Here is a 21,365-nt window from a genome sequence, read left to right as displayed (position 1 = left end):
ATTGTTCCCTTGTAAAATGGTCCGGGCTTTTTGAAAGAGCTCAAGTGTCACAATGGGTGCTGAGCCTTTGAAAATCGGGCCGTTAGTCAGTAGGGAAAAGGAATATTGCTTCCAGCTCTCAAAATGTATTCCTCTGCAGACCTGTTTTAGTCTTCTGCTTATCAGATTATGCCAGAAATCTTCATTATTGTAATAAAATACTTGCTTTCAAATGATGGGGAGAATCTTGTATGGATTTTTAGATTGACTGACTGTAAACACACCAGAGGTTAGTGCTATCTGGCAAAATATTCTTTGAGGATGGTGTGTGTTTCTCATCTATGTTACTTGGCTTTCTTCATGCATTAGACTGGTTTCACCTTATCAAAAAAATGCACCAATTTAAGATGGGCACAACCATTTGATCCTGGATATTTACTACTTAGTTCTGGGTATCTGCCTCTTTTCTGCATTTTGTTTCAATACCACTTCATAGCAGGCAGAAAAGTGAACAGACAGGGTACAGTATTGGCAAACAGTGAACCTGATGCAATTGGTTCCTGATCATTAAGTTTACTTCTTCTGCAATGAGATTCCTGTTTTTGTTCAAACACTAGAAATCCTCCTCTTGAAAAGTGGCATCAGTTTGTGCCAAGAGCAGGACTCTCCTTGGCCAATTTTGGAAAAACAGTTCCAATCTGGATCACAATCTTCCCTCACCACCCATTCACCGTAGATCGTAACTCGAGAAAGAATATTTACTTTATGGCAGCAAGAACATTTTGAAGCCAGTTGAAGCTGTTTTTGATCCCATGGAATGTTTTCTTGATTCAGAGGTTTTTTTAGAGCTTCTGGAAAATGTTTCTATACCTTAGGCTGTGACAGTTGACCTGAGAGAGTGGACGGTTGAGAGGATTTATGGAACAGATAGCCTATAACTTCTGATCATGTTCTCAAATCCACCCCAAGTCCTTAGTGAAAGGTAACAAGTTTCCAGTGAGAGCTGGCTGGTGCCCTGTGTGAAATGAGTAGAACTCAGTGGTACGAGGAACAACGAGAACATGATGTTGTAGGGAATGAGCTCCAAGCAGCAGTTCACAAGAAACTAAAAGCTATTGTAAACTGGGGCTTGTTCATGTTGAGAACAGTAACAATGAGACTTCTGGGGGTTGGACCAGTCAATGGAAGGGCTCCTGTTGACGTCAGCGGATGTTAGCCCGGGCTTTGAGTCTGCCAGGAGACGAAAAGCAGTAACTGAAAAACATGGGTGATGGTCTTTCTCTCCAGGTTGGAGGCAGCGTGAAGGGGGACACCTACAGTTTTCAGCTGCTGTATGAGCAGGGTGACGACGGCGACTGTCTGCATTTGAGATACGGCTCCTTCCACAAGTTGGAAGGGTTTCCCAATTGCGTGGTCACCAGTGGCGTGGTCAACTTCTACCTGGCCCATACAGACAAAAGCAGACACGTCGGCTACGACCCTCTTCTGCAAAGAGTAGCTCACTCAGGTAAGCCACAAGCTCTCTTTCTCAGAGTGTGGGCAAGCAAGCTCTCAGCAGGGCCACCAACGGGGGGGACAAAAGGGGCAATTGTCCAGGGGCCTGGTAGATTAGAGCCTGCGCCCCACACCCCAACCCCCTGCCCCAGCCTGGTGAAAGTGAGTGAGGGTGGGGGAGAGCGAGTGACAGAGGGAGAGGGGATGGAGTGAGCAGAGGGTGGGGCGTTGGAGAAGGGGCAGGACAGGGGTGTGGCCTCAGGGAAGGGCCAGGGGCTGGGCAAGGGTCTTTGGGTTTGAGTAGTTAGACAGTTGGCAACCCTATCGGGCGGGCATTTCGAAGGCCTGGCTTGCTGGAAGAGCACGTCCAGCAGCGCAGCCAGCAGCTCTCTGGGCACCAGCCAGCGCAGGTGCAGCACCTCTCAAATGTCAAGCAGACCGTGCAGGTGCAGCTCATGTGTGCGCGGGGTCCCATTGACTGTTCTGCCCTGGGGCCTGGAATTGCCCAAATGGATGTTTGAAATAAAGCATTAGCAGCTGCTCCTGATTTTCTTAAAACATTTAATCATTAAACTTAAAATAGGCTAAATGATTAATAACCCATGTTTTTAACAATGAACATTGTGCAATGCATGATTATATTTGTATTACTATAGTGTGCCAACAAAGACTGGAGACCTATATAAGTATGTAGTAAGAGAAGTCCCTGCTTTGAAGAACTTGCAGTCTAAAGTAGATGAGAGGCAGAAGGGGAGTTGAAGTAACTTCTCCATGGTCACCAAGCAGGTGAGCAGCAGAGCCAGGAACTGAACCCAGGAGTAAGATCCTGGCTGAACAAAACCCCTGACTTCAGTGGGGCCAGTATTTTACCTCAGGTCTCCTGACTCCCAGCTTGCTGCTCTGGCCACTAGAATATCCCGATTCCTGCACTGTATGTAGACTCTGCTACATGGAATGCCAAGGAAGCCTCTTCAGTGGGGTCCTGGCTTGACTGCATATAGAACAGCTGGCTGTAGTGTCTACAGAGCAGGAGTGGGCAAACTTTTTGGCCCGAGGGCCACATCGGGGTGGGGAAATGGCTTGCAAGGCCATGAATGTAGGGGCAGGGCAGGAAGGAGTGCAGGGTGTGGGAGGGCGTGTGGTGTGCAGGAAGGGGCTCGGGGCAAGGGGTTGGGGCGCAGGAGGGGTGTGGGGTATAAGAGGGAACTCAGGGAAGGGGGGGTTGGGGTGCAGGAGGTGTGCGGAGTGCAGGAAGGGGCTCAGGGCAGACAGTTGGGGTGCAGGAGGGGTGTGGGGTACAGGCAGGAGGCTCAGGACAGGGAGTTGTGGGGCGGGGTGCAGGAGGGGTTCGGACTTACCTGGAGCGGCTCCGGGGTGGCAGCGATGCGCACTGGGGCCAGGGCGGGTTCCCTGCCTGCCTGCCTGCCCTGGCCCAGACCCCGTCCCTGCGTCGCTCCGGGAAGTGGCCGGCACCACGTCCCTGTGGCCCCTGGAGGAGGGGGCGCAGAGGGTTCCTTGCGCATGTGGGTACCTCCCCCGAAGCTCCCATTGGCCACGGTTCCTCATTCCTGGCCAATGGAAGCTTCTGGGGAGGTATCCACAGGCAAGAGCAGCGTGCGGAGCCCTCTGCGCCCCCTCCCCTAGGGGCTGCAGGGACATGGTGCCGGCCGCGTCCTGGAGCGGCGCGGGGCTCGCAGCACCACAGGGGTGGCAATCCCGCGAGCCGGATCCAAAGCCCTGAGGGGCCGTAGTTTGCCCACCCCTGCTATAGATAATGCCAGTTTGTCAATTGCACCTATATATTTCTGAGTACTTTCCCTGGATGCAAGGTGCAGCAGCTACTTTATTCAGAGTTAAATGCAGATTGTCCAGAGGAGAAGTGCTCTAGTTTTTTATTTAGACCAGGAAATGTAGAAACAAATCCCTACTGGTTTTGTTAGGAGTGTAGTGTAGACAGCACCAGCTATTTCTCTTTCAACTAACTAACCTTACTGAAAAGCAAGTGGAAAAATGGTGGTTAGAAACCTAATGTGGCTTCTGTAGTGTCCAGTCGAATCTGCAGGGACAACTAGGTGGACACAATATTATTACCAGAGCTGGAACTTGTCCAAACACACTAATAAACCCTCTGCTTAAGAAAAATGCCCTGGGCTCTTCCATAACTGCAAATGCTTAGAGCTTGTGGTTTTGCATCTTTGCTTTAGGGTTTGTGCACTTGGGTGTATTAATTCACACTGGCTTGTTGCACATGAATCTGTGCGTATTAGACAGTCTCCAGTAATTGCATATACACCGTAAACTGTTTTCTGCTTCAGCGTGGATCTGCATGTTTATATGGCAGGGATGTCGTATGGAGTAAGGGCACATCATTCCGGACAGCTGTTGTAGGGTGCAGTGCTTTGCTTTGCTTCTGGACTCTATGCATTCTCGGACTTTTCTTGCTGCACCTTGTGGGATGCTAGCTGGAAGTGAGTAGCATTATGGGATTTGGGGTCAAACTCAACACTTCCCATTACAGGGAGGAATCCGGGATCTATAAACCCCATACTGAGCTTAGGCAGGACGGGGAGGGGAGTTCTCCTGTCGGCAGGCAAGTGCCGAGCCCCCCCCACACACACAGCTGCCAGAGCTGCCAGTCATGGGGACAGGTAATCACAGCTGTGTCCAATGGAGGAAACAAGGTCTCCTATAAAGGAAGGAGAACAGAGGAGGAGGCAGAAAGGCCTGGGACAGCAGAGGGGCAACTCCCCTGCTTCAGGCTGCCTCCCTGAACACCGCTCAGAGACAGGCACACTTCCAGACTCAGGCAAAGGTCAGATTCAAAGAACCACTCTTACCAGGGGCAAACCAAGGGGGTCCTAGCAAGGGCAGCAGCGACCCTCCAAAGGAATGCACCTGGAGTCGGTGTCCCTCCCCTACCATGCCACGATTCATCTCTTAGAATACAATGAAACGTTTGCAGTTAAAACAGGGCCGCCACAAAAGATTAGTGTCATCCATGTTAACGCTGTGGCTAGACTCCATAGCGGGCATCTGCACTGCACTTTGAGGTGATTTTACATATACCCACACTAGCAGGGCTCAAAATAGCTGCATACAGGCATAGGTGGTAGCACAGGCTTCAGCACGAGCTACCGTCGTGAGGACGTACCCAGGGATGCTAGTACAGCCTGGGTTGCTACGTCTAATGCAGCTATTTCTAGCCACCCTAGCACAGGTTTGGCTTTCCATGCTGCTGTCACACCCTGACTGCAGTGTACACATACCCACAGAGATTTGATTCTGCTAGTGTCCACAAGTGAATGGACCTGGTTCTCTAGGTCAAGCCATAGCAGCTTGGTTTTAGACTCTGAGGACCCGTGGCTCAATTCCTTTACATGGCGAAGTGATTCAAGCCTGAATGGACCATACAGAGCCTTGTAAAATAATTTCACAGCTGTTCTCAGGGAAATGCAGGGTCACTTAACTTGGCTTTTCAATTTTTTTTCTCCTCCCCAGAATTTTTCGTGGATGGTCTGGGCATCTTGCTTGTCGGTTCCTGCAGTGATGTTTCTGTCGGTCACCAAGACCATAATCCTGCATCTGATCCCAACCTGGCTAAGGTAGAAGACCAATATAAAATATTCCGGGACAACACTGATGCACAGATCAAATTTAAGCTAGCTTTGCACTACTTCAAAAACCGACTGAAATGCTACTCAACAAGATAACCCTTTTACCCTGCTCTGTGCAATTTCTACGGTAACCTCCCTGATACCCATGGCAGGTGTATGCTCTGGGCTTCAGCCTAATTGCCTTATTTGTGCCACACTGGATGCCTTCCTTTTTGCACCTACCTTTCTATAAAAACTTTTTAATGGGCTGAATTTGGGATTCTGGAATCTCTTGGCCCAAACTTGAAATGGACAATGCAGTCATATGTATTATCTGCATTCTGGTCCTGCTACAGGCCTTGCGATGGTGTTTTCTTCATTGCAAAGTTTCTCTGATCATAGGGTGAGGCAGTTTTGGCTAATACTGAGCCAGATTCATCATTGCTCTGCACTGTGTCCTTTCCAGCCAGTGCAGAGTGAAGCGGGGCAGGGTGGAATTCCTACTGGTTTGATCTGGTAGCACTCCAGATCCTCCCTGCATTTGAATGGATTATCAGGGATGCACAGACTGTCTGACTTCCTTCTTGGAGGCGTACAGTAATTCCTCGCTTAACGTTGTAATTATGTTTCTGAAAAATGTGACTTTAAGCCAAACGGTGTTAAGCAAATCCAATTTCGCCATAAGAATTAATGTAAATAGGAGGGGTTAGGTTCCAGGGAAATTTTTTTCACCAGACAAAAAATTAATACACACACACACACACACACACACACACACTCTCTCTCTCTATAAGTTTTAAACAAACAATTTAATATTGGTACACAGCAATGATGATTGTGAAGCTTGGTTGAGGTGGTGAAGTCAGAGGGTGGGATATTTCCCAGAGAATGCCTTACCGCTAAATGATGAACTAGCATTCGGCTGAGCCCTCAAGGGTTAACACATTGTTAATGTAGCCTCCCACCCTACAAGGCAGCATGAATGGAGGGAGGGGAGACAGCATGGCAGACAGAGACACACACCTTTTGTGTGGGAGAGGGAGAGAGATGCACATTGCCCCTTTATGTATGCTGACCCCACTCTGAGTACATTGCCTTTAACAAAATCAGGAAGTTGAGACAGCATGTATGGCCAGCAAGTTCTCTTCCTCCTGAGCCCTGTCCTGTCCTCACCCTGCTCTCTATGGAGATGGGGTAAGCGGGGGACAGGAGTAGGGGGAGAGGGACACCCTGAAATTAGCCCCCCCACTTCTCCCCTGCCCTGCACAGCAAGCAGGAGGCTCCCAGGAGCAGCTCTAAGGCGGAGGGCAGGAGCAGCACATGGAAGTAGGGGGAGGGACAGCTGAGCTGCCGGCAATTGGTAGCCTGCTGGGCAGCTGCTGCACAGGGAACTTAGGGAAGCAGGGAGGTGATAGGGGGGCTGTCGGTCCGCCCTGGTTCCAAGCCCCCACCAGCTAGCGCCAATGGGCTGCTCTTCCTGCAAGCAGTGGACAAAGCAGGCGGCTGCCAAACAATGTAATAAGGGAGCACTGCACAACTTTAAACGAGCATGTTTCCTAATTGATCGGCAACGTAACAACGTTAACCAGGACAACTTTAAGTGAGGAATTACTGTAACTGGAATGAGTGATCACAAGTCGAGTGCCAGAAGCAAAATCACTTTCATGTTTAGACTGAAGTGCGTGGTGTGACGAAGTAGGACTGTTCTTAATGTTGCCTCTGAATACTGTGTGGGTGCCTCAGTTTCTGTTCGATACTCTGTCTCCTGGCAACGAATGGCCCGGGCCCTTCTCCCCTGCAAGGGGATGCTAAAGATGTGGAAAAACAAAAAGATCAGGTAACCTCCTGGCCCGGGAAAAAGACAAAGGCCAGAAAGGAGGGGCTGGAGGGGGTTTCAGTGAGGGCAGACAGGGTTATCTGGCTCGCTGGGCCCCAAAATGGACCCATCTGAGGGGTCCCGTTCTCTCTACCTACAAACTCTGTTTTAAACCATGTTCCTGTCATCTAATAAACCTCTGTTTTACTGGCTGGCTAAAAGTCACATCTAACTGCAAAGTGGGGGTGCGTGCAGGACCCTCTGGCTTCCCCAGGACCCCGCCTGGACGGACTTGCTGTAAAAAGCGCACAAAGGAGCATATGCTAAATGCTCCAAGGTCAAACCCAAAAAGGTGAAGCCGTGTGAGCTTCTTGCCCTAAAAACAGTCTGCTCCAAGAAAAAGAAGGCTCCCCAAAGTCCTGAGTGGCTTTGTGGGGAACGGTTCCAAAGCATCGTCCAGGATCTCCTTGACACTTGGTTTATGCTAAATGGAGTTAGTATGTTGTCTATGCAATATTTGTTGAGAATTTCTTATGGTTACTCCTTACTTAAGGACCAGAGTGGGGATGTTGCAAACCTGGCTTTCATTTAACAGAAGGAAAATGCAAACTCTCCTAATTGTCCTGCCTGAATGCAGTCCACGTTCACATGACCTGAGTTCTTTTCATCTGCTAGCTCGTGGCCTATGTGAAATGGTGGAGTTCAGTTCCTAGTGGGCAGCTAACCACAACATCAAAAACCCCCACCATTACCACAGTGGTGGGACCTGGATGCTAATCTCCACCAAGAAGTAAATGCCACGGTTCTTATGAATCATGACCCTGTACTTCTGACGAGGTGAGAACTTGGCCTTGGTATGAAATGTTCTGACATTGGTTAGGCAAATGACCTAGCTTTGATTTTTGCTCCTCTCTGGGTGTCTTGTAGCCTGTGAGCTCGTTTGGGCAGGGGCTATCTCTGTTATGATTGGACAGCACCTACTGTGATGTGGATAATTAAAATATCTTATTTGAGTTAAACATTGACTTAAAAGCTGAACTTTCCTTGTGGTTCTGAAAAGTCCTTCTATCCATTCATGCAAGAGCTGACATTCTTGTGCCCTATGTCCCCCAGTAGTGACACTGAGAGCTTTCTACATAATGATGATTAAAGGGATTTTCTAGTACACTTACTATTCTTTTATAATTAGGTAAGAGATTGTATATTCTCAATGCTGCAGTGTTCTTCTTAAAAGTATTTAGGGTGGGTGCTTTAAAAGCTACCACAAAAAGAAAAGGGCCCTGCTTGAAAGCCCTTACTGCTAAAAGAACAGGAGTACTAGTGGCACCTTAGAGACTAACAAATTTATTTCTGCATGAGCTTTCAGGAGCTACAGCTCACTTCTTCGGATGCATAGAATGGAACACACAGACAGGAGATATTTATACATACAGAGAACATGAAAAGGTGGAAGTATGCATACCAATAGGAAGAGTCTAATCAATTGAGATGAGCTATCATCAGCAGGAGAAAAAAAACTTTTGAAGTGATAATTAAGATGACCCATAGAAGGTGTGAGGAGAACTTAACATAGGGAAATAGATTCAGTTAGTGTACTGACCCAACCATTCCCAGTCTCTGTTTAGGCCTGAGTTAATTGTGTCTAATTTGCATATTAATTCAAGTTCAGCAGTCTCTCTTTGGAGTCTGTTTTTGAAGTTTTTTTGCTGCAAAATTGCCACCTTCAAGTCTGTCACTGAGTGGTTAGAGAGGTTGAAGTGTTCTCCCACTGGTTTTTGAATGTTATAATTCCTGATGTCAGATTTGTGTCCATTTATTCTTTTGCGTAGAGACTGTCCAGTTTGGCCAATGTACATGGCAGAGGGGCCATAATGATCCCTCACTCTCACAGATCTTGGGAGACAGGCCAGTCCTCGCTTATAGACAGCCTCCCAGCCTGAAGCAAATACTCACCAGCAACCGCACACCATACAACATAAACAGTAACCCAGGAACCTATCCTTGCAACAAAGCCCGATGCCAGCTCTGTCCACATATCTATTCAAGAGACACCATCATAGGATCTAATCACATCAGCCATGCCATCAGGGGCTCGTTCACCTGCACATCTACCAACGTGATGTATGCCATCATGCGCCAGCAATGCCCCTCGGTCTGGATGTCCATCCACAATCACAGCTCCAGATCTGAGCCAACTAATCTGCCTCACAAAAGTACAAGGTAAAGAACATGGAGCAGTAGGGGAAGGGAGAGAAAATAAACAATCAACCGAAGGGAGGAAAAATATTAGAGTTAAGTACAACTTTTCGATGGATAGTCTGAAATTGCATTGGATCGGTGACTAGGGGGTGGGGGGGGGAGCAGCACTTTGTTCCACACACTTGTTTGAAGAAATCTATCAGGTGGCCTAGCTGTTCCCCATGTCCCCCAGTATCAGGCATGAGGGAGTACAGAACAACATGGCAGCTGACTGGGGATTTCAAAACCAGGATAACTGCAATATGGATTAGTTCTACCTCCCTATCTGTACAGCTGTGTATTGAACTGTCCTAAGCTTCAGATGATCATGTAAGAAGTCACTTTAGTCACACAAGCCATTCCTGTTTGGTTGTTACTTTTACAATCCAGCCCGGACTGATTTATCATTAACCCACACCGAGCACTGGTAAAAGCGAACCATCCAGATTTCACACCACCTAAAAATACTTCCCCGCTTTAAAGGGACACCATCTGGGGTGCAAAGGTGCCGCTAAAAGCAATGTGGTCCGAATGGCAACTGAATGCCAGTCTATGCAAAAGTGACCAGTCATCACACAACCAAAGCGTGAGCTGAGAGAAGTTGTACGGCTGACAGAAGTAAATATCAAAGTTAAAAAGAAAAAAAAAAGTAATGGAATATTGAGCATTTTTTAAAAATTGGTTATAACTGAACAATTTAGCACTGCTGAGGTTTTACAACTAATGAACACATTAAAGTGAAAAGAGAGCTGATAATTTTTTTTTAAAAAAGAACATTTTTTCTTCAGAAAAAGAAAGTAATTTTTTCCTCTACACTACAGCATGTGGAATTGCCACTACCTGTTTTATTCTATTGTCACAAAGAGGTAGATAAACAAATATGAATTGTTTATATATAAGGTCATGTCCCCTAGTTTGACATGCAGGAAGCTAATGTACTCCATAGGCACTGGCTGTTTAAGGAATAGCTGGGGGCTTCACATTGATAAACCCCCCTCCTCTCCTATGTGGAGTGAAACTACAGATTTGTAGGTTTTGTAGTTCACTAGAACAGATCTAATTAAAGGGACAGTGTCAGGTTTTGTTTGTTTGTTTGTTTTTGTTTTGTTTAAGGAGGGAAAAAAATATCCTTAAAGTCAGTGGAGTTTATCTTGGGATGAATTGGGTGCATCTTTAAAAAACATAATTTCCTTAACTCTTTTAACACACACTAAATAATTTTGTAAAGACCAGCTCTGCCCTGATTTATAGGCCGTGTAGTCCTATTAATTTCCCAGGATGTTAAATCTAAAGCGATTTCAGCTAAGAATCTAATTTGTGTTCCAGTAATGATTTACTTTTTGCACTGTGATCTGTTTGGCTGCTGTTTAGAATCAATTTAATTTTTCAGTTCCTTCCCCACTGGCACACTTGTTGCTGTTTTCAGGTGGTGAAATACAGATTTCTACTGGAATCTTTCATTTAAAAAAGTATCCATGGAAACAGTTCTAGTTTGGCCAAATATTGCTCTTTGGGTCATAAAACCAACCGTGTGGGCCTGTGTTCACCTGACACCATCCCTTTAATCATTCACCGTTGAAGATCACCGCTCCTTTAACTGGTACACTGCACAGTTTACACCCTAACCGCTGCCTTTGGGAATGGGGACAATCACCTCTGTGGTGAGACGGCGACAGGCTTTTTCTCCCCTCCCACAGGCCAGTTTTGAAAGTGGCCCAGCTTTGCCTGCCACCACTCCTGCTGTATCACAAACAGACCGCATGTCCGAGGGGTATTAATCTTGAACAAAATTTTAAAAATTCTGTAAAACAATAAAGCAGCAGGGTTCAAATGCATATTTAAATTAGGGATGAGCCGACTTTTAAAGGGTTCTGATTATCACCCTTTCACCCGGATGTCTATCTGAACCTCAGGGGCCCAAATGGCACCACGGCTGGTATGTCCTACCCTTCCCAGGCCCTGGCTCCCACAAATCTGCTGTGTTGTTTTGACTCAGCAGGCTACTCCACCTTCTCCTACCAGGTCTCTTCTAGGGAGTGGAGGGGTGGCACCTTCTCCTCCTTCCCAGTATTCCTTCAGAGAAGAGCCTGAGCCTTAGATTTAGCCCATTACTTCTTGTCTTACCTTCAGTGGACATGGAGAACAAATTATCACAGTCCTCTTTGTAACAAGCCCTTAACCTATTTGAAGATTATCAGCCCCCTCCCCCCCCTTTTCTCAGGACTAAACATGCCCCATTGTTTTAAGCTTTCCTCCTAGGTCAGGTTTGTTAAACCTTTGTTCATTTTGGTTTCTCTCTTCCGGATCCTCTTTGTAATGATGGGAGTTCTTTTCATAGAATCATAGAACATCAGGGTTGGAAGGGACCTCAGGAGGTATCTAGTCCAACCCCCTGCTTAAATCAGGACCAATCCCCAACTAAATCATCCCAGCCAGGGCTTTGTCAAGCCTGACCTTAAAAACCTCTAAGGAAGGAGATTCCACCACCTTCCTAGATAACCCATTCCAGTGTGTCACCACCCTCCTAGTGAAAAAGTTTTTCCTAATAGCCAACCTAAATCTCCCACACTGCAACTTGAGACCATTACTTCTTGTTCTGTCATCTGGTACCACTGAGAACAGTCTAGATTCATCCTCTTTGGAACCCCCTTTCAGGTAATTGAAAGCAGCTTTCAAATCCCCCCTCATTCTTCTCTTCTGCAGACTAAACAATCCCAGTTCCCTCAGCCTCTCCTCATAAGTCATGTGCTCCAGCCCCCTAATCATTTTTATTGCCCTCCGCTGGACTCTTTCCAATTTTTCCACATCCTTTTTGTAGTGTGGGGCCCAAAACTGGACACAGTACTCCAGATGAGGCCTCACCAATGTCAAATAGAGGGGAATGATCATGTCCCTCGATCTGCTGGCAATGCTCCTACTTATACAGCCCAAAATGCCATTAGCCTTCTTGGCAACAAGGGCACACTGACTCATATCCAGCTTCTTGTCCACTGTAACCCCTAGGTCCCTCTGTATCCTATCCCTACCCTCCAGCGTACCTACCACTCCTCCCAGTTTAGTGTCATCTGCAAACTTGCTGAGGGTGTAATCCATGCCATTCTCCAGATCATTAATAGAGATATTGAACAAAACCAGCCCCAGGACTGACCCTTGGGACACTCCGCTTGATACCAGCTGCCACCTAGACATGGAGCCATTGATCACTACCCATTGAGCCCGATGATCTAGCCAGCTTTCTAAACACCTTATGGTCCATTCATCCAGCCCATACTTCTTTAACTTGCTGGCAAGACTAAACATGCCCCATTGTTTTAACCTTTCCTCATAGGTCACATGGGCGACCATCCAAGGCACAGTGGCCCAGGAGGTGCCATCCATGCCTCAAGCTCATGGGTGTAGGCTGCCAGAGCGGGAGTGAGTGCGGGCAAGCCTGTGCTTGGAGCCCCTGGCCAGCCAGCCAGGTGGTGGGCAATGTTGCCTGGAGCTGTCAGCCTGGTGGCAGGCAGGAATGTTGGAAAAATCATAGTGCTAATGAAGCCTTTCCGTATTAGGCCTGAGTAAACCAAAGTTATGTTATGCTTGTCCAAACTGTGTTGGAAAGCTTACAGAACTCATTAGACTGAAGGCCGTGTATCTACCTAAGTCAGCTATTTCGCTTATCAGTTTTGTTTGGCTCCCCAAGTATATGTTGGCTCCCCAAGTGTATGCAGCTGTGTTCACATGTATGCATCCAAAGTATCTAGTACAAAGGGTCAACGGATGTATCTTGTGTCCCCTTCAGAATGACAAATGTATCCTCAACAGATGTATCTTGTAGCCCCCACAAAATGATATATGTATCCTGCATATCCAATTATCCCCTAACAGATGCATGTACAGGTTCTACAGGTCAACCAAATGACGTAGACAAACGTAGGCTAAGTTGTTTGTTTCGGGGTATAAAGGTAAGCCCATCTGGCCATGGAAGGTGTGTCTCTCTTCTGGCACTAGCCGATCAGAGCACCCGCTCAGCTGACCGATCAATAAAGGGTGTGGTACTTGTCTTCCTGTCTCCGTGCCTCCTTGGTGTAATTAGGTAAGCTCCAGGGGGAAACGAGCCCTTTTGGCTAACAAAATGGCGACCACGAAGGGACTTCTCTCCCTGTTGGGGGCGCTGACCGGCGGCCGAGGACGGCTCAGGAGAGTGGCCACCTTGAGCTATTGGTTTGCTCAAGCTCCGGGTCGCCGCAATCGGCCGGGACGGCTACGCCCCCTCCACAGAGAACTCCAGCTGACACGGAGGCAAGACAGTACCAGAAGAGGGGAGTCCACCTGCCAGACGTGGCCACTCCGGGCGTGGTAAGTGCGTTACCTCCTGGGTTTGAGGATTAACGCCCCCGAAGAGTGAGGGTTGGGACATTGGGCCCCTAATGGTAAAGAAACCCACAAATAGGAAGGTGTGTGTGGGTAAAAGCTTTCTGGTTAAGGTACCTAGGTTCAGACACGGCTAATGAATAATTCCATTAACTCCACGAGTCCGTGGGCCGTGCTGAACAATTACTGGGACTTAGAGCAGCCCCAGGGCTGGCTTTTCTTTTTGGTAGGGGTACTTTTGTTTCTTGTTCTATTGGTATGCTGGAAGCCAAAACTGTAACCGGGTCTAGGAGCGTGTGAACCCATCTTCTCTCCCCCCCTTCTTTTCCGTGTGGGTAAGGGACAGTCTAAACATTCCACCTCACCCCCTAAGGGTACCCCAGCATATTATATGTACGTACATTATGGTTCTAAAACCTGCAGGTATTTAGAGAATTGGAATCTTTATACGCGTGAAGATCCATCTAAACAATGCCCATTAAAAGGGATCTTTAATCTAGATAAGATCATATATCTCAGAGGAGCTTTTAATCACCAAAGAAAAGCCTCTGACACAGTGTGAGCAATTTGTCTAGAAACGGGTTAATTTAAAACTCAGCTTCGCCCAGAGATAAAAAGAGAAAGTTGTTTTATGCTCAAGGTCAAGCAAACCAAAGGCAGTACAAGTTACAGAACTGAGATTACATTTGCAAAGCTTAACTGTTTGGTGAGATCCAACAGTCTGACTTTGTGACGGATGCCGGTGCTGGTGTGGCTTGGTGACACTGGAGAAGCCAGAGGTAGCTGACCTGGACTAGAATCTCTGAAAGAGACACCGCAGGAGATTCCAGGGTGTAAAAGAACAGCCTTCCCAAGAGCAGAAGCATGTTGGAAATTCTGAACAAGCTGTATACAGGATAATCTCCCGTCCACCTATTCCCCTTTTTTGAATGTTATATACAGACGTGGCCAGTCTGGATATGTGTAAGTATGGGGCATTCATATTTTTTTATGAGTGATGTGGAAGCGTTCCCAACACTCTCCATTGTTGTTTTATCATTTTAATGAAGCTTTAAAATTTGGTTATATGGTGTATTTTCTCTATCCTCCTGCAATGTCCTGCAATGTCAGCCTGATCACCTGACATGAGGCATAAATTGGTAACAGAAATTTGTCACAGTTTGGTGAGCAATAGAGAATGGGGGAACCCTGTAGAATTTACACCATCTATTTGTTTTACCCTTGTTGTTTTATGTTTGTTTTATTTGGTTCTGTTGGTGTTATATGTTGAGGATTGCATAATTAAAGGTGTGCCCACTCTCAGCTGCAGTAAGTCTGAGAACTGGAGAAGGGTTTAGCATTCCTCTCTCCACCCTGGTTGACCAGGAAGGGTGGCAGGTGAAAGGATCTACCCCCAGTCGTAGCAGGACTGGGCAATAGAGTAGTTGGAGAAAAAAAAATGTGTGTATTTGATAACTAGAATTGAGCAATTAAGAGCATAGATCATGAACCAGGCAGCAACTCAAACCTGCGCCCAGGGTAAGTTGCAGGCCTTGAGACAGGACTTCCAGTTAGAAAAGGAAGCCCTGGCTAAGCAAGTACCAGTCCTTTAGGGACTTGTTAAAATTTACTCATTTGTGCTCAGCATACGCCGTAACAGCAGTGTGTTTGCTACAAGAGGCAATTAAATAGTTAAACGCCAGTGGGCCATGCATTTTGCCCAGGTGGCGAGCCTCACACGGGAGGACTCGGGTAGTCTTGTGAATAAAATGTTTTAGGCAAAAGACCAGAAGGGTGGGGGCAGAAGCCCATGAAAGAAACGGTTCAGCAAAAAAAAAAAAAAAAGGATCGGGCCCAGGCAGGCAGGCAACAGACAGAGAGCTTGGAGAACAGGTTGGAAACTTTTGAGGGTCTCGTGGAAGGAAGAAGTAAGTGAGTATAAGCATGGGGATTTCAAATACTCAGAAGGATATTTGGAATGGCGATTTGAATTGGTAAGTGGCTGTTGGGAGCCAAGCAAGTGATATAAGGAAAGAGCAAGTGATCTGAAGGAGAGTGAAAAGTTAACTCTGTAGTTGCTGGAGGGAATAGTAGTTGAACTTTGTAAAAATGCTAAAGAGAAAAGTTCTTGGTGTTTTTTTTTTTTTTAAATGTTTGTAAATAAATTCAGGCAAAGAAATTATTAGATTGCAATCATTTGGCTATGAACAATTTTGTTGAATTAGCTGAAGAATGTATACAGTGCTATGTAAATGAAAATTTATTAGGCTCTAAGGCACTATAAGTGGTGATGTTTTCTTTCAGTGTTTAAAAGCAGGAGTTAAAAGTAAAAAGCAAGCCAGAAAGCATCTGTATTAATGCAAATTATCTAACTGATAAGGTAGAGGCCACTGAAATCTGGGCTGTCTATGAAACACATATAAGACAATATGGGGTAATTCCCTTGTTTTGCCTGAAATCAACAAGGGTATTTGTATATTTTAAGCAATAATTGACTGCCCAGAAGGGGTAGACCTCTGTTTTGGTCTTTCAGATAATCAAAGAAAACTAATGCCAGCTGAACAGCATTCAACGTATCGTGATTTACTGGCAGAGTAAAAATATTTTCATGGGATGGTCTGGTTTGAAATAAAGCAGAAGGCTTGAATTGAAATGCAGATATTTGTTTTGTTCAACTTAAAATACAAAGTGTTTGGATACATCAGAAAAATGTGATCTATTAAAGTCTAATATATTTTCTTAAGTAAGAGAAAGAAACTACATTGGCCAAATCTTTTAATTGAAAATTGTTGTTAAAATTTGCATACTAACAGTCTTTGGAAGCGAGGACATGAAAAGTTAACCCACTCCCCATATTGTGCATGGCATCCTTCTGGCTACCTCAAATTTCTAGCCAGAGGGCTGGGGATGGTGGGAAGCTATTGAACTAGAGCTTGTATTAAATGAACTCATCAAAGTGGGTGTGCTTGTCCTGGCTTGTTGTTCCAAAGCTCTGTAATAATGTTATTTTAGTAGAAGGGTATATGTGGCATATATTAAATAATAAGACTAATGTACTGTATAACAGCAATGTGTATGTGTTCATTGTTAACAAAAGGTGTATAAGTAAAAAGTAAAAGTCAAAAGGTGTATAAGTAAAACGTAAAAGTTTCCTTTGTAGGTTAAAAAAAAAGGAAGCCAAAAAGGGGAAAAGGAAAAAGAACGAGTTAAATGAGAAAAACTTTAACTAGCAAGCTCAGTCCAAAAAAAAAAAAAAAGAGAGATACACTGACTTCGTTCAAGGACACTTGGCTAACAACCAGAAAAGGGGGGCTGTACAATCTGCAAAGACACTAATGCAATGTGTTAGGTTTCCTTTTTACACAGGTAAAGACGCACTACCCGAAGACCCTAGCAGCTCTGCCACTCCATGGAACCTGGAGACCGGATCAATGTACAGGTCCACCAACGAAGACTGCTTTGGCTCCACACTGGAAAGGCCCTTATTGAGTCCTGCTGATTACCAACACCGCTGTGATGTGCCAAAGACTGATTGCTTGGACCCATGATTCTCACTGCAAAAAGACCCGTCCACATCAGGAGAACTCTCCTATATGATTAGCCTATTCTTTCTTCTAGTTCAACTGTGCTTCTGGACAGCAGGGAAAAAGGACAAGGTGACGTGCTAGCTAACCTCTCCCTTGTCCACTGACAGACCAACTGTGCCTTTGAACTTTTCTAGAAGAAACACTCACTTCACTGACACTGCCAAAGTCCAGGAATTCCTGACTAAAAAGGACATTGAGAACTGACCCTGGTGAAGAAACCCGAGGAATTATACACTGGCAGAAAAAAACTTGTGGGACCCATGTTTGGGAATGTGGAATTAATTGGATTTTGGGGTTTATTCTACAGGCTGCGCCCTGTGTTTTGGATAAATCCTTTAGTATGTATTGCCCTTCCTAATTGGATTTTAAATGACATTGTCTTTATCCAGTTTTCAGATCACTTTTACATACCCAGATTGCTCACAAGGGGCTGCCATTAGCTTAGCACAACAAAGAGCCTGGGTTATTTCCTCTGGAGAAAGGGGAATTGACCAGATCCCTGTGGGCTGGGGCCAATAGTGTTGCAGTCATCTGAATTATTTTTCAAAGCCAAGAATATGCTAAGAAATTGGGCCAACTAGAAAAGGCCACTAGCCTTATTTTTGAAGCTCAGCTATCTTAAGTATAGGCTGGAGTTGGTAAGTTACATGTCATTTCCACCCTTAGTTCTATAACCCAGAAGTTACTGACAGAGATGGTATTGAATATCACTGAGGCTGGGAAGGCATTGCAGTGGGATCTAGTATGTTTAAAATTTCAGGATTTCCTCGATGACCAGCTGATGGCCATTTGAAGTGATCTTGAGCACCAGACTTGACCCACTGCCCTTACAGACATATCAGGAGTACCATCTGATCTGTGGTCATGAAGACATACTTGGACACTTTCTGGGTGGAAGTGTGTACATTTACAGTGCTCCTTCCAAGCATATGGACCGGTTGGGGTGGGTGTGGCTCCCACATACCGAATCCTGCCGGGTCCATGGGGAGGATGCATATGGGATTAAATTATTCACCGAGACATCTGGGAAATTAAACCACTGGGTATACCTACCTGAGTTATAGTCAGTGCCCCGATCCCTTAGTTGTTAAATGAACAAGGTTCCACTCTTTTGTCCATGCATTCATTCCTGGGTAGGGGGGTGACTAAGCTTAAAAGAGCAGTTGTAAATATTTCTGCAGGGCTTCATTGCTTTTTGGCCTCAAGGTGTGAGAAAACTCAGCCAAAAGGTTTGGTGAGTATTCTCAAAGGGGGGAGTTGTTGGAAAAATCATAGTGCTAATGAAGCCTTTCCGTATTAGGCCTGAGTAAACCAAAGTTATGTTATGCTTGTCCAAACTGTGTTGGAAAGCTTACAGAACTCATTAGACTGAAGGCCGTGTATCTACCTAAGTCAGCTATTTCGCTTATCAGTTTTGTTTGGCTCCCCAAGTATATGTTGGCTCCCCAAGTGTATGCAGCTGTGTTCACATGTATGCATCCAAAGTATCTAGTACAAAGGGTCAACGGATGTATCTTGTGTCCCCTTCAGAATGACAAATGTATCCTCAACAGATGTATCTTGTAGCCCCCACAAAATGATATATGTATCCTGCATATCCAATTATCCCCTAACAGATGCATGTACAGGTTCTACAGGTCAACCAAATGACGTAGACAAACGTAGGCTAAGTTGTTTGTTTCGGGGTATAAAGGTAAGCCCATCTGGCCATGGAAGGTGTGTCTCTCTTCTGGCACTAGCCGATCAGAGCACCCGCTCAGCTGACCGATCAATAAAGGGTGTGGTACTTGTCTTCCTGTCTCCGTGCCTCCTTGGTGTAATTAGGTAAGCTCCAGGGGGAAACGAGCCCTTTTGGCTAACAGGAAGGCTCGCCCCTTAGTGGAGCTAGTGGGTGAACCCCTGAGTTCCCCCTTCCTGTGGGCCCAGTGATCAGGGGTTGTACGGCTGGGGGAGCCCACAAGCTCAGAAACTCCCTCCTGTGCAGCCCAGCCTGGGTGGCTGGAGAGCGGCATCTGCTCGCCAGTCATCCAGTTCTGAAGGCAGCACCGCTGCCAGCAGCAGTGCAGAAGTCAGGGTGGCATGGTCTGGTATTGCTACTCTGACTTCTGCACTGCTGCTGGCAGCGATGCTGCCTTTAGAGCTGGAGGGAGCTGGCTGCTGGCAAGCCCCAGCACAAATTAAGCACTGGTGTTGGGGCTTGCTGATGCTGAGTCCTGGCACCGCTGGGCTCCCAGCCAGCAGGCACTGCTGTCCGGCCACAATACCATGTCACGCTTACTTCTCAGAAAAGTACTTCTGTGAAAAGTCAGTGTGGAGAGTAAAGGAGAGCAGGAGGCAGATTTAGGGGTTGCAGGGAAATGGGGGGTAGTGGATGTGGGGCCAGGAAGGGGGTGGGGACAGAGGATAGCAATGGGGTGAGAGATGGAGGAGATTGGATGTCAAGTCCCCAGACTGGGGTAGTGGTGGGTAGAGGAAATACCCTCCAAGTAGCCAGGGGAAACCAGTGTTGCATTATTGCCAACTATTGCATATCACAGAAGTTTGTGGGCATGCAGGAGGAGCTGTCATGATGATGCAAGAAGCTTCTCCCAGCCCTGTGATTTCTAGGGCTGGGCACGTGGCAGACCTCTGTGATGCTGTTTTGGAGGGAAGGACACAGCCCTGCCCTGCCACTGACCTAGCTTCATGTACGCTCCTATAGCAAAGAGGGTCCAGGGGCAGAAGGAGGGAGAGTGGGGTGACGGAAAAGCCTCCCACTGCTTTGGACAGGGTGGGATTAACCTTTTGTGGGCCTGGTGCCAAACATAGTTGTGGGCCTGCATGAGGGCAATGGAGCGGGGGGGCGGGGGCGAGGGCAGAGTCAGGGGCATGGCATGGCAGGGGCAATATTTACAAATCAGCAGTTGCCAGACCCACAATGGCCTGCCTGGCCCTGTGCTGCCAGCATGCCCCTTCTGCTCAGGGGTGGGCCCATGTCACACCACACACCACCACCACCTGCCCAACACTGGAATACCCCCTGATTTCCTATGCCCAGACCTGCTATCCCTAGCGCCCACCCCCAGACCCTGCCACAAATGCACAGCACCCTGCACACCACCACCCCTGCACAGCGCTCCCTGCCCACAGCCCCACAACTGCCCAGCACCCCACACCCCCCCACTCCCTAGTGCCCCAACACAGAGATCTTCCCTGCCCCCTTGCAGCCCAGCACCACCCCCCAGGCCCTCCAGAGACCCACTCCCCCACACCTGCCTCCTGGTCGCACTCACCGGCCCTCTGGGAGGCAACTGTGTCTGACGGGCTGAGCAGCCAGTGCAGTCAGGGCTGGTCCTGGGGCGGGGAATCGCTCCAGCCACTCGGGAGTGGTGCCATCAGCCAGGCTCCCTGAGGACCCACTTGCCTGGAGGGGCCCAGCCAAGCCTCCCCCCCGCCCCCCCATTGGCTGAGACTGGCCAGGCTTCTGCCCCAGTCCCAGGCAGCTCAGCTCCGGGGAGACAGGTGGGGCCCCGCGGGTGGTGGGAAGCAGAGATGGCCCAGAACCGGAGGTGCAGTGGGGTCTGGCCAGGGGGCAGAGAGGACTCGGCAGGTGGGGCCAAGGGGTGGAGAGGAGCCCTCGGCTGGCGGTTGGGCAGGCCGAGAGGAGCAGGTGGTGTGCGGGGGGGCAGCGGGCTGGGGGGGTCTCAGGGCACAGGACAAGCAGAGCAGGCCGGGACCCCCTTCCGAGCATGGGCCCGGCTCCATGGCGCCATTGTAAACCCGGCCCTGGCTTTGGAACGTCTCCTCTGCTTGGGATCTGGGTAGAGGAGAAGGCGGGGAGGGAAGGAGCATTTTGAGGGAGTTGGTGAGGTGGTGTTGGTGGGTCCCGGGAAGGGGAGAGGGTAAGTGAAGCAGCCAGGCAGAGGAGCCCTTTGTGTGCATCAAAGGTTGATTTTTCAATCTGAAATGACCACACCCAGCCAGAAGAGTAGAGGGCGGTTAAAAGTAAACAGACCAACTGAAAAGACCTGGTTTGATGCTGGCTTTAAAATCTCATGATTTGGAGGGGGTGGGGGAGGAATCCAACTCATGATTTTTTATGTCTGGTGGTTGGCAGGACTGAAGGGGGCTCCTCTCTGGTGTCAGGGCCTGGGACGGTGCCTCCCTCCCCTGGCTTTTTGATCCAGGAAGTAGAGCTGAGGCTGTGACTTCTGTTCCCAGGAATGGAGCTGGCAGTCCCCTTCCTCAGCTGCCAGAGGAGGGCTGCCTGGGGAGCCAGAAAAGCCACCCACCTCTGCTGCCCAAGGTAAGCCCAGCTGGGGCAAGTAGGATTCCTGGGGGGGTTGG

At 47.6% G+C, this 21,365-nt stretch overlaps 2 protein-coding genes across 4 annotated transcripts in view; both read left to right on the top strand.

Annotated features, from left to right (window-relative positions):
• Positions 1 to 5,793, top strand: part of LOC123356237 (beta-1,4 N-acetylgalactosaminyltransferase 2-like) — a 41,538-nt gene extending 35,745 nt beyond the window's left edge. Inside the window, exons 13-15 of one of the 2 annotated variants that reach the window (XR_006575302.1) lie at positions 1,267 to 1,486; positions 3,815 to 3,941; positions 4,972 to 5,101. Coding sequence is in view for 1 of the 2 variants with exons in the window: in XM_044999272.1 (XP_044855207.1) it covers positions 1,267 to 1,486; positions 4,972 to 5,183 (432 nt within the window). In the remaining variant the exon portion in view is untranslated. Of the gene's footprint in view, positions 1 to 1,266; positions 1,487 to 3,814; positions 3,942 to 4,971 lie in introns of both variants that reach the window. The other variant, XM_044999272.1, reaches the window with a different exon arrangement.
• Positions 5,794 to 8,889: 3,096 nt separating this feature from the next.
• The window catches only part of B4GALNT2 (beta-1,4-N-acetyl-galactosaminyltransferase 2), a 49,470-nt gene continuing 36,994 nt past the window's right edge, over positions 8,890 to 21,365 (top strand). Inside the window, exons 1-2 of one of the 2 annotated variants that reach the window (XM_044999273.1) lie at positions 8,890 to 9,102; positions 21,240 to 21,324. In XM_044999273.1, coding sequence (XP_044855208.1) covers positions 9,006 to 9,102; positions 21,240 to 21,324 — 182 coding nt within the window. In that variant the 5' untranslated portion in view covers positions 8,890 to 9,005. Of the gene's footprint in view, positions 9,103 to 20,565; positions 20,588 to 21,239; positions 21,325 to 21,365 lie in introns of those variants that run through there. The other variant, XM_044999274.1, reaches the window with a different exon arrangement.

The sequence above is a fragment of the Mauremys mutica genome, chromosome 25 (assembly GCF_020497125.1).
Source record: "Mauremys mutica isolate MM-2020 ecotype Southern chromosome 25, ASM2049712v1, whole genome shotgun sequence".
NCBI lineage: Eukaryota > Metazoa > Chordata > Testudines > Geoemydidae > Mauremys > Mauremys mutica.
This window is presented reverse-complemented; position numbering and strand designations above follow the sequence as displayed.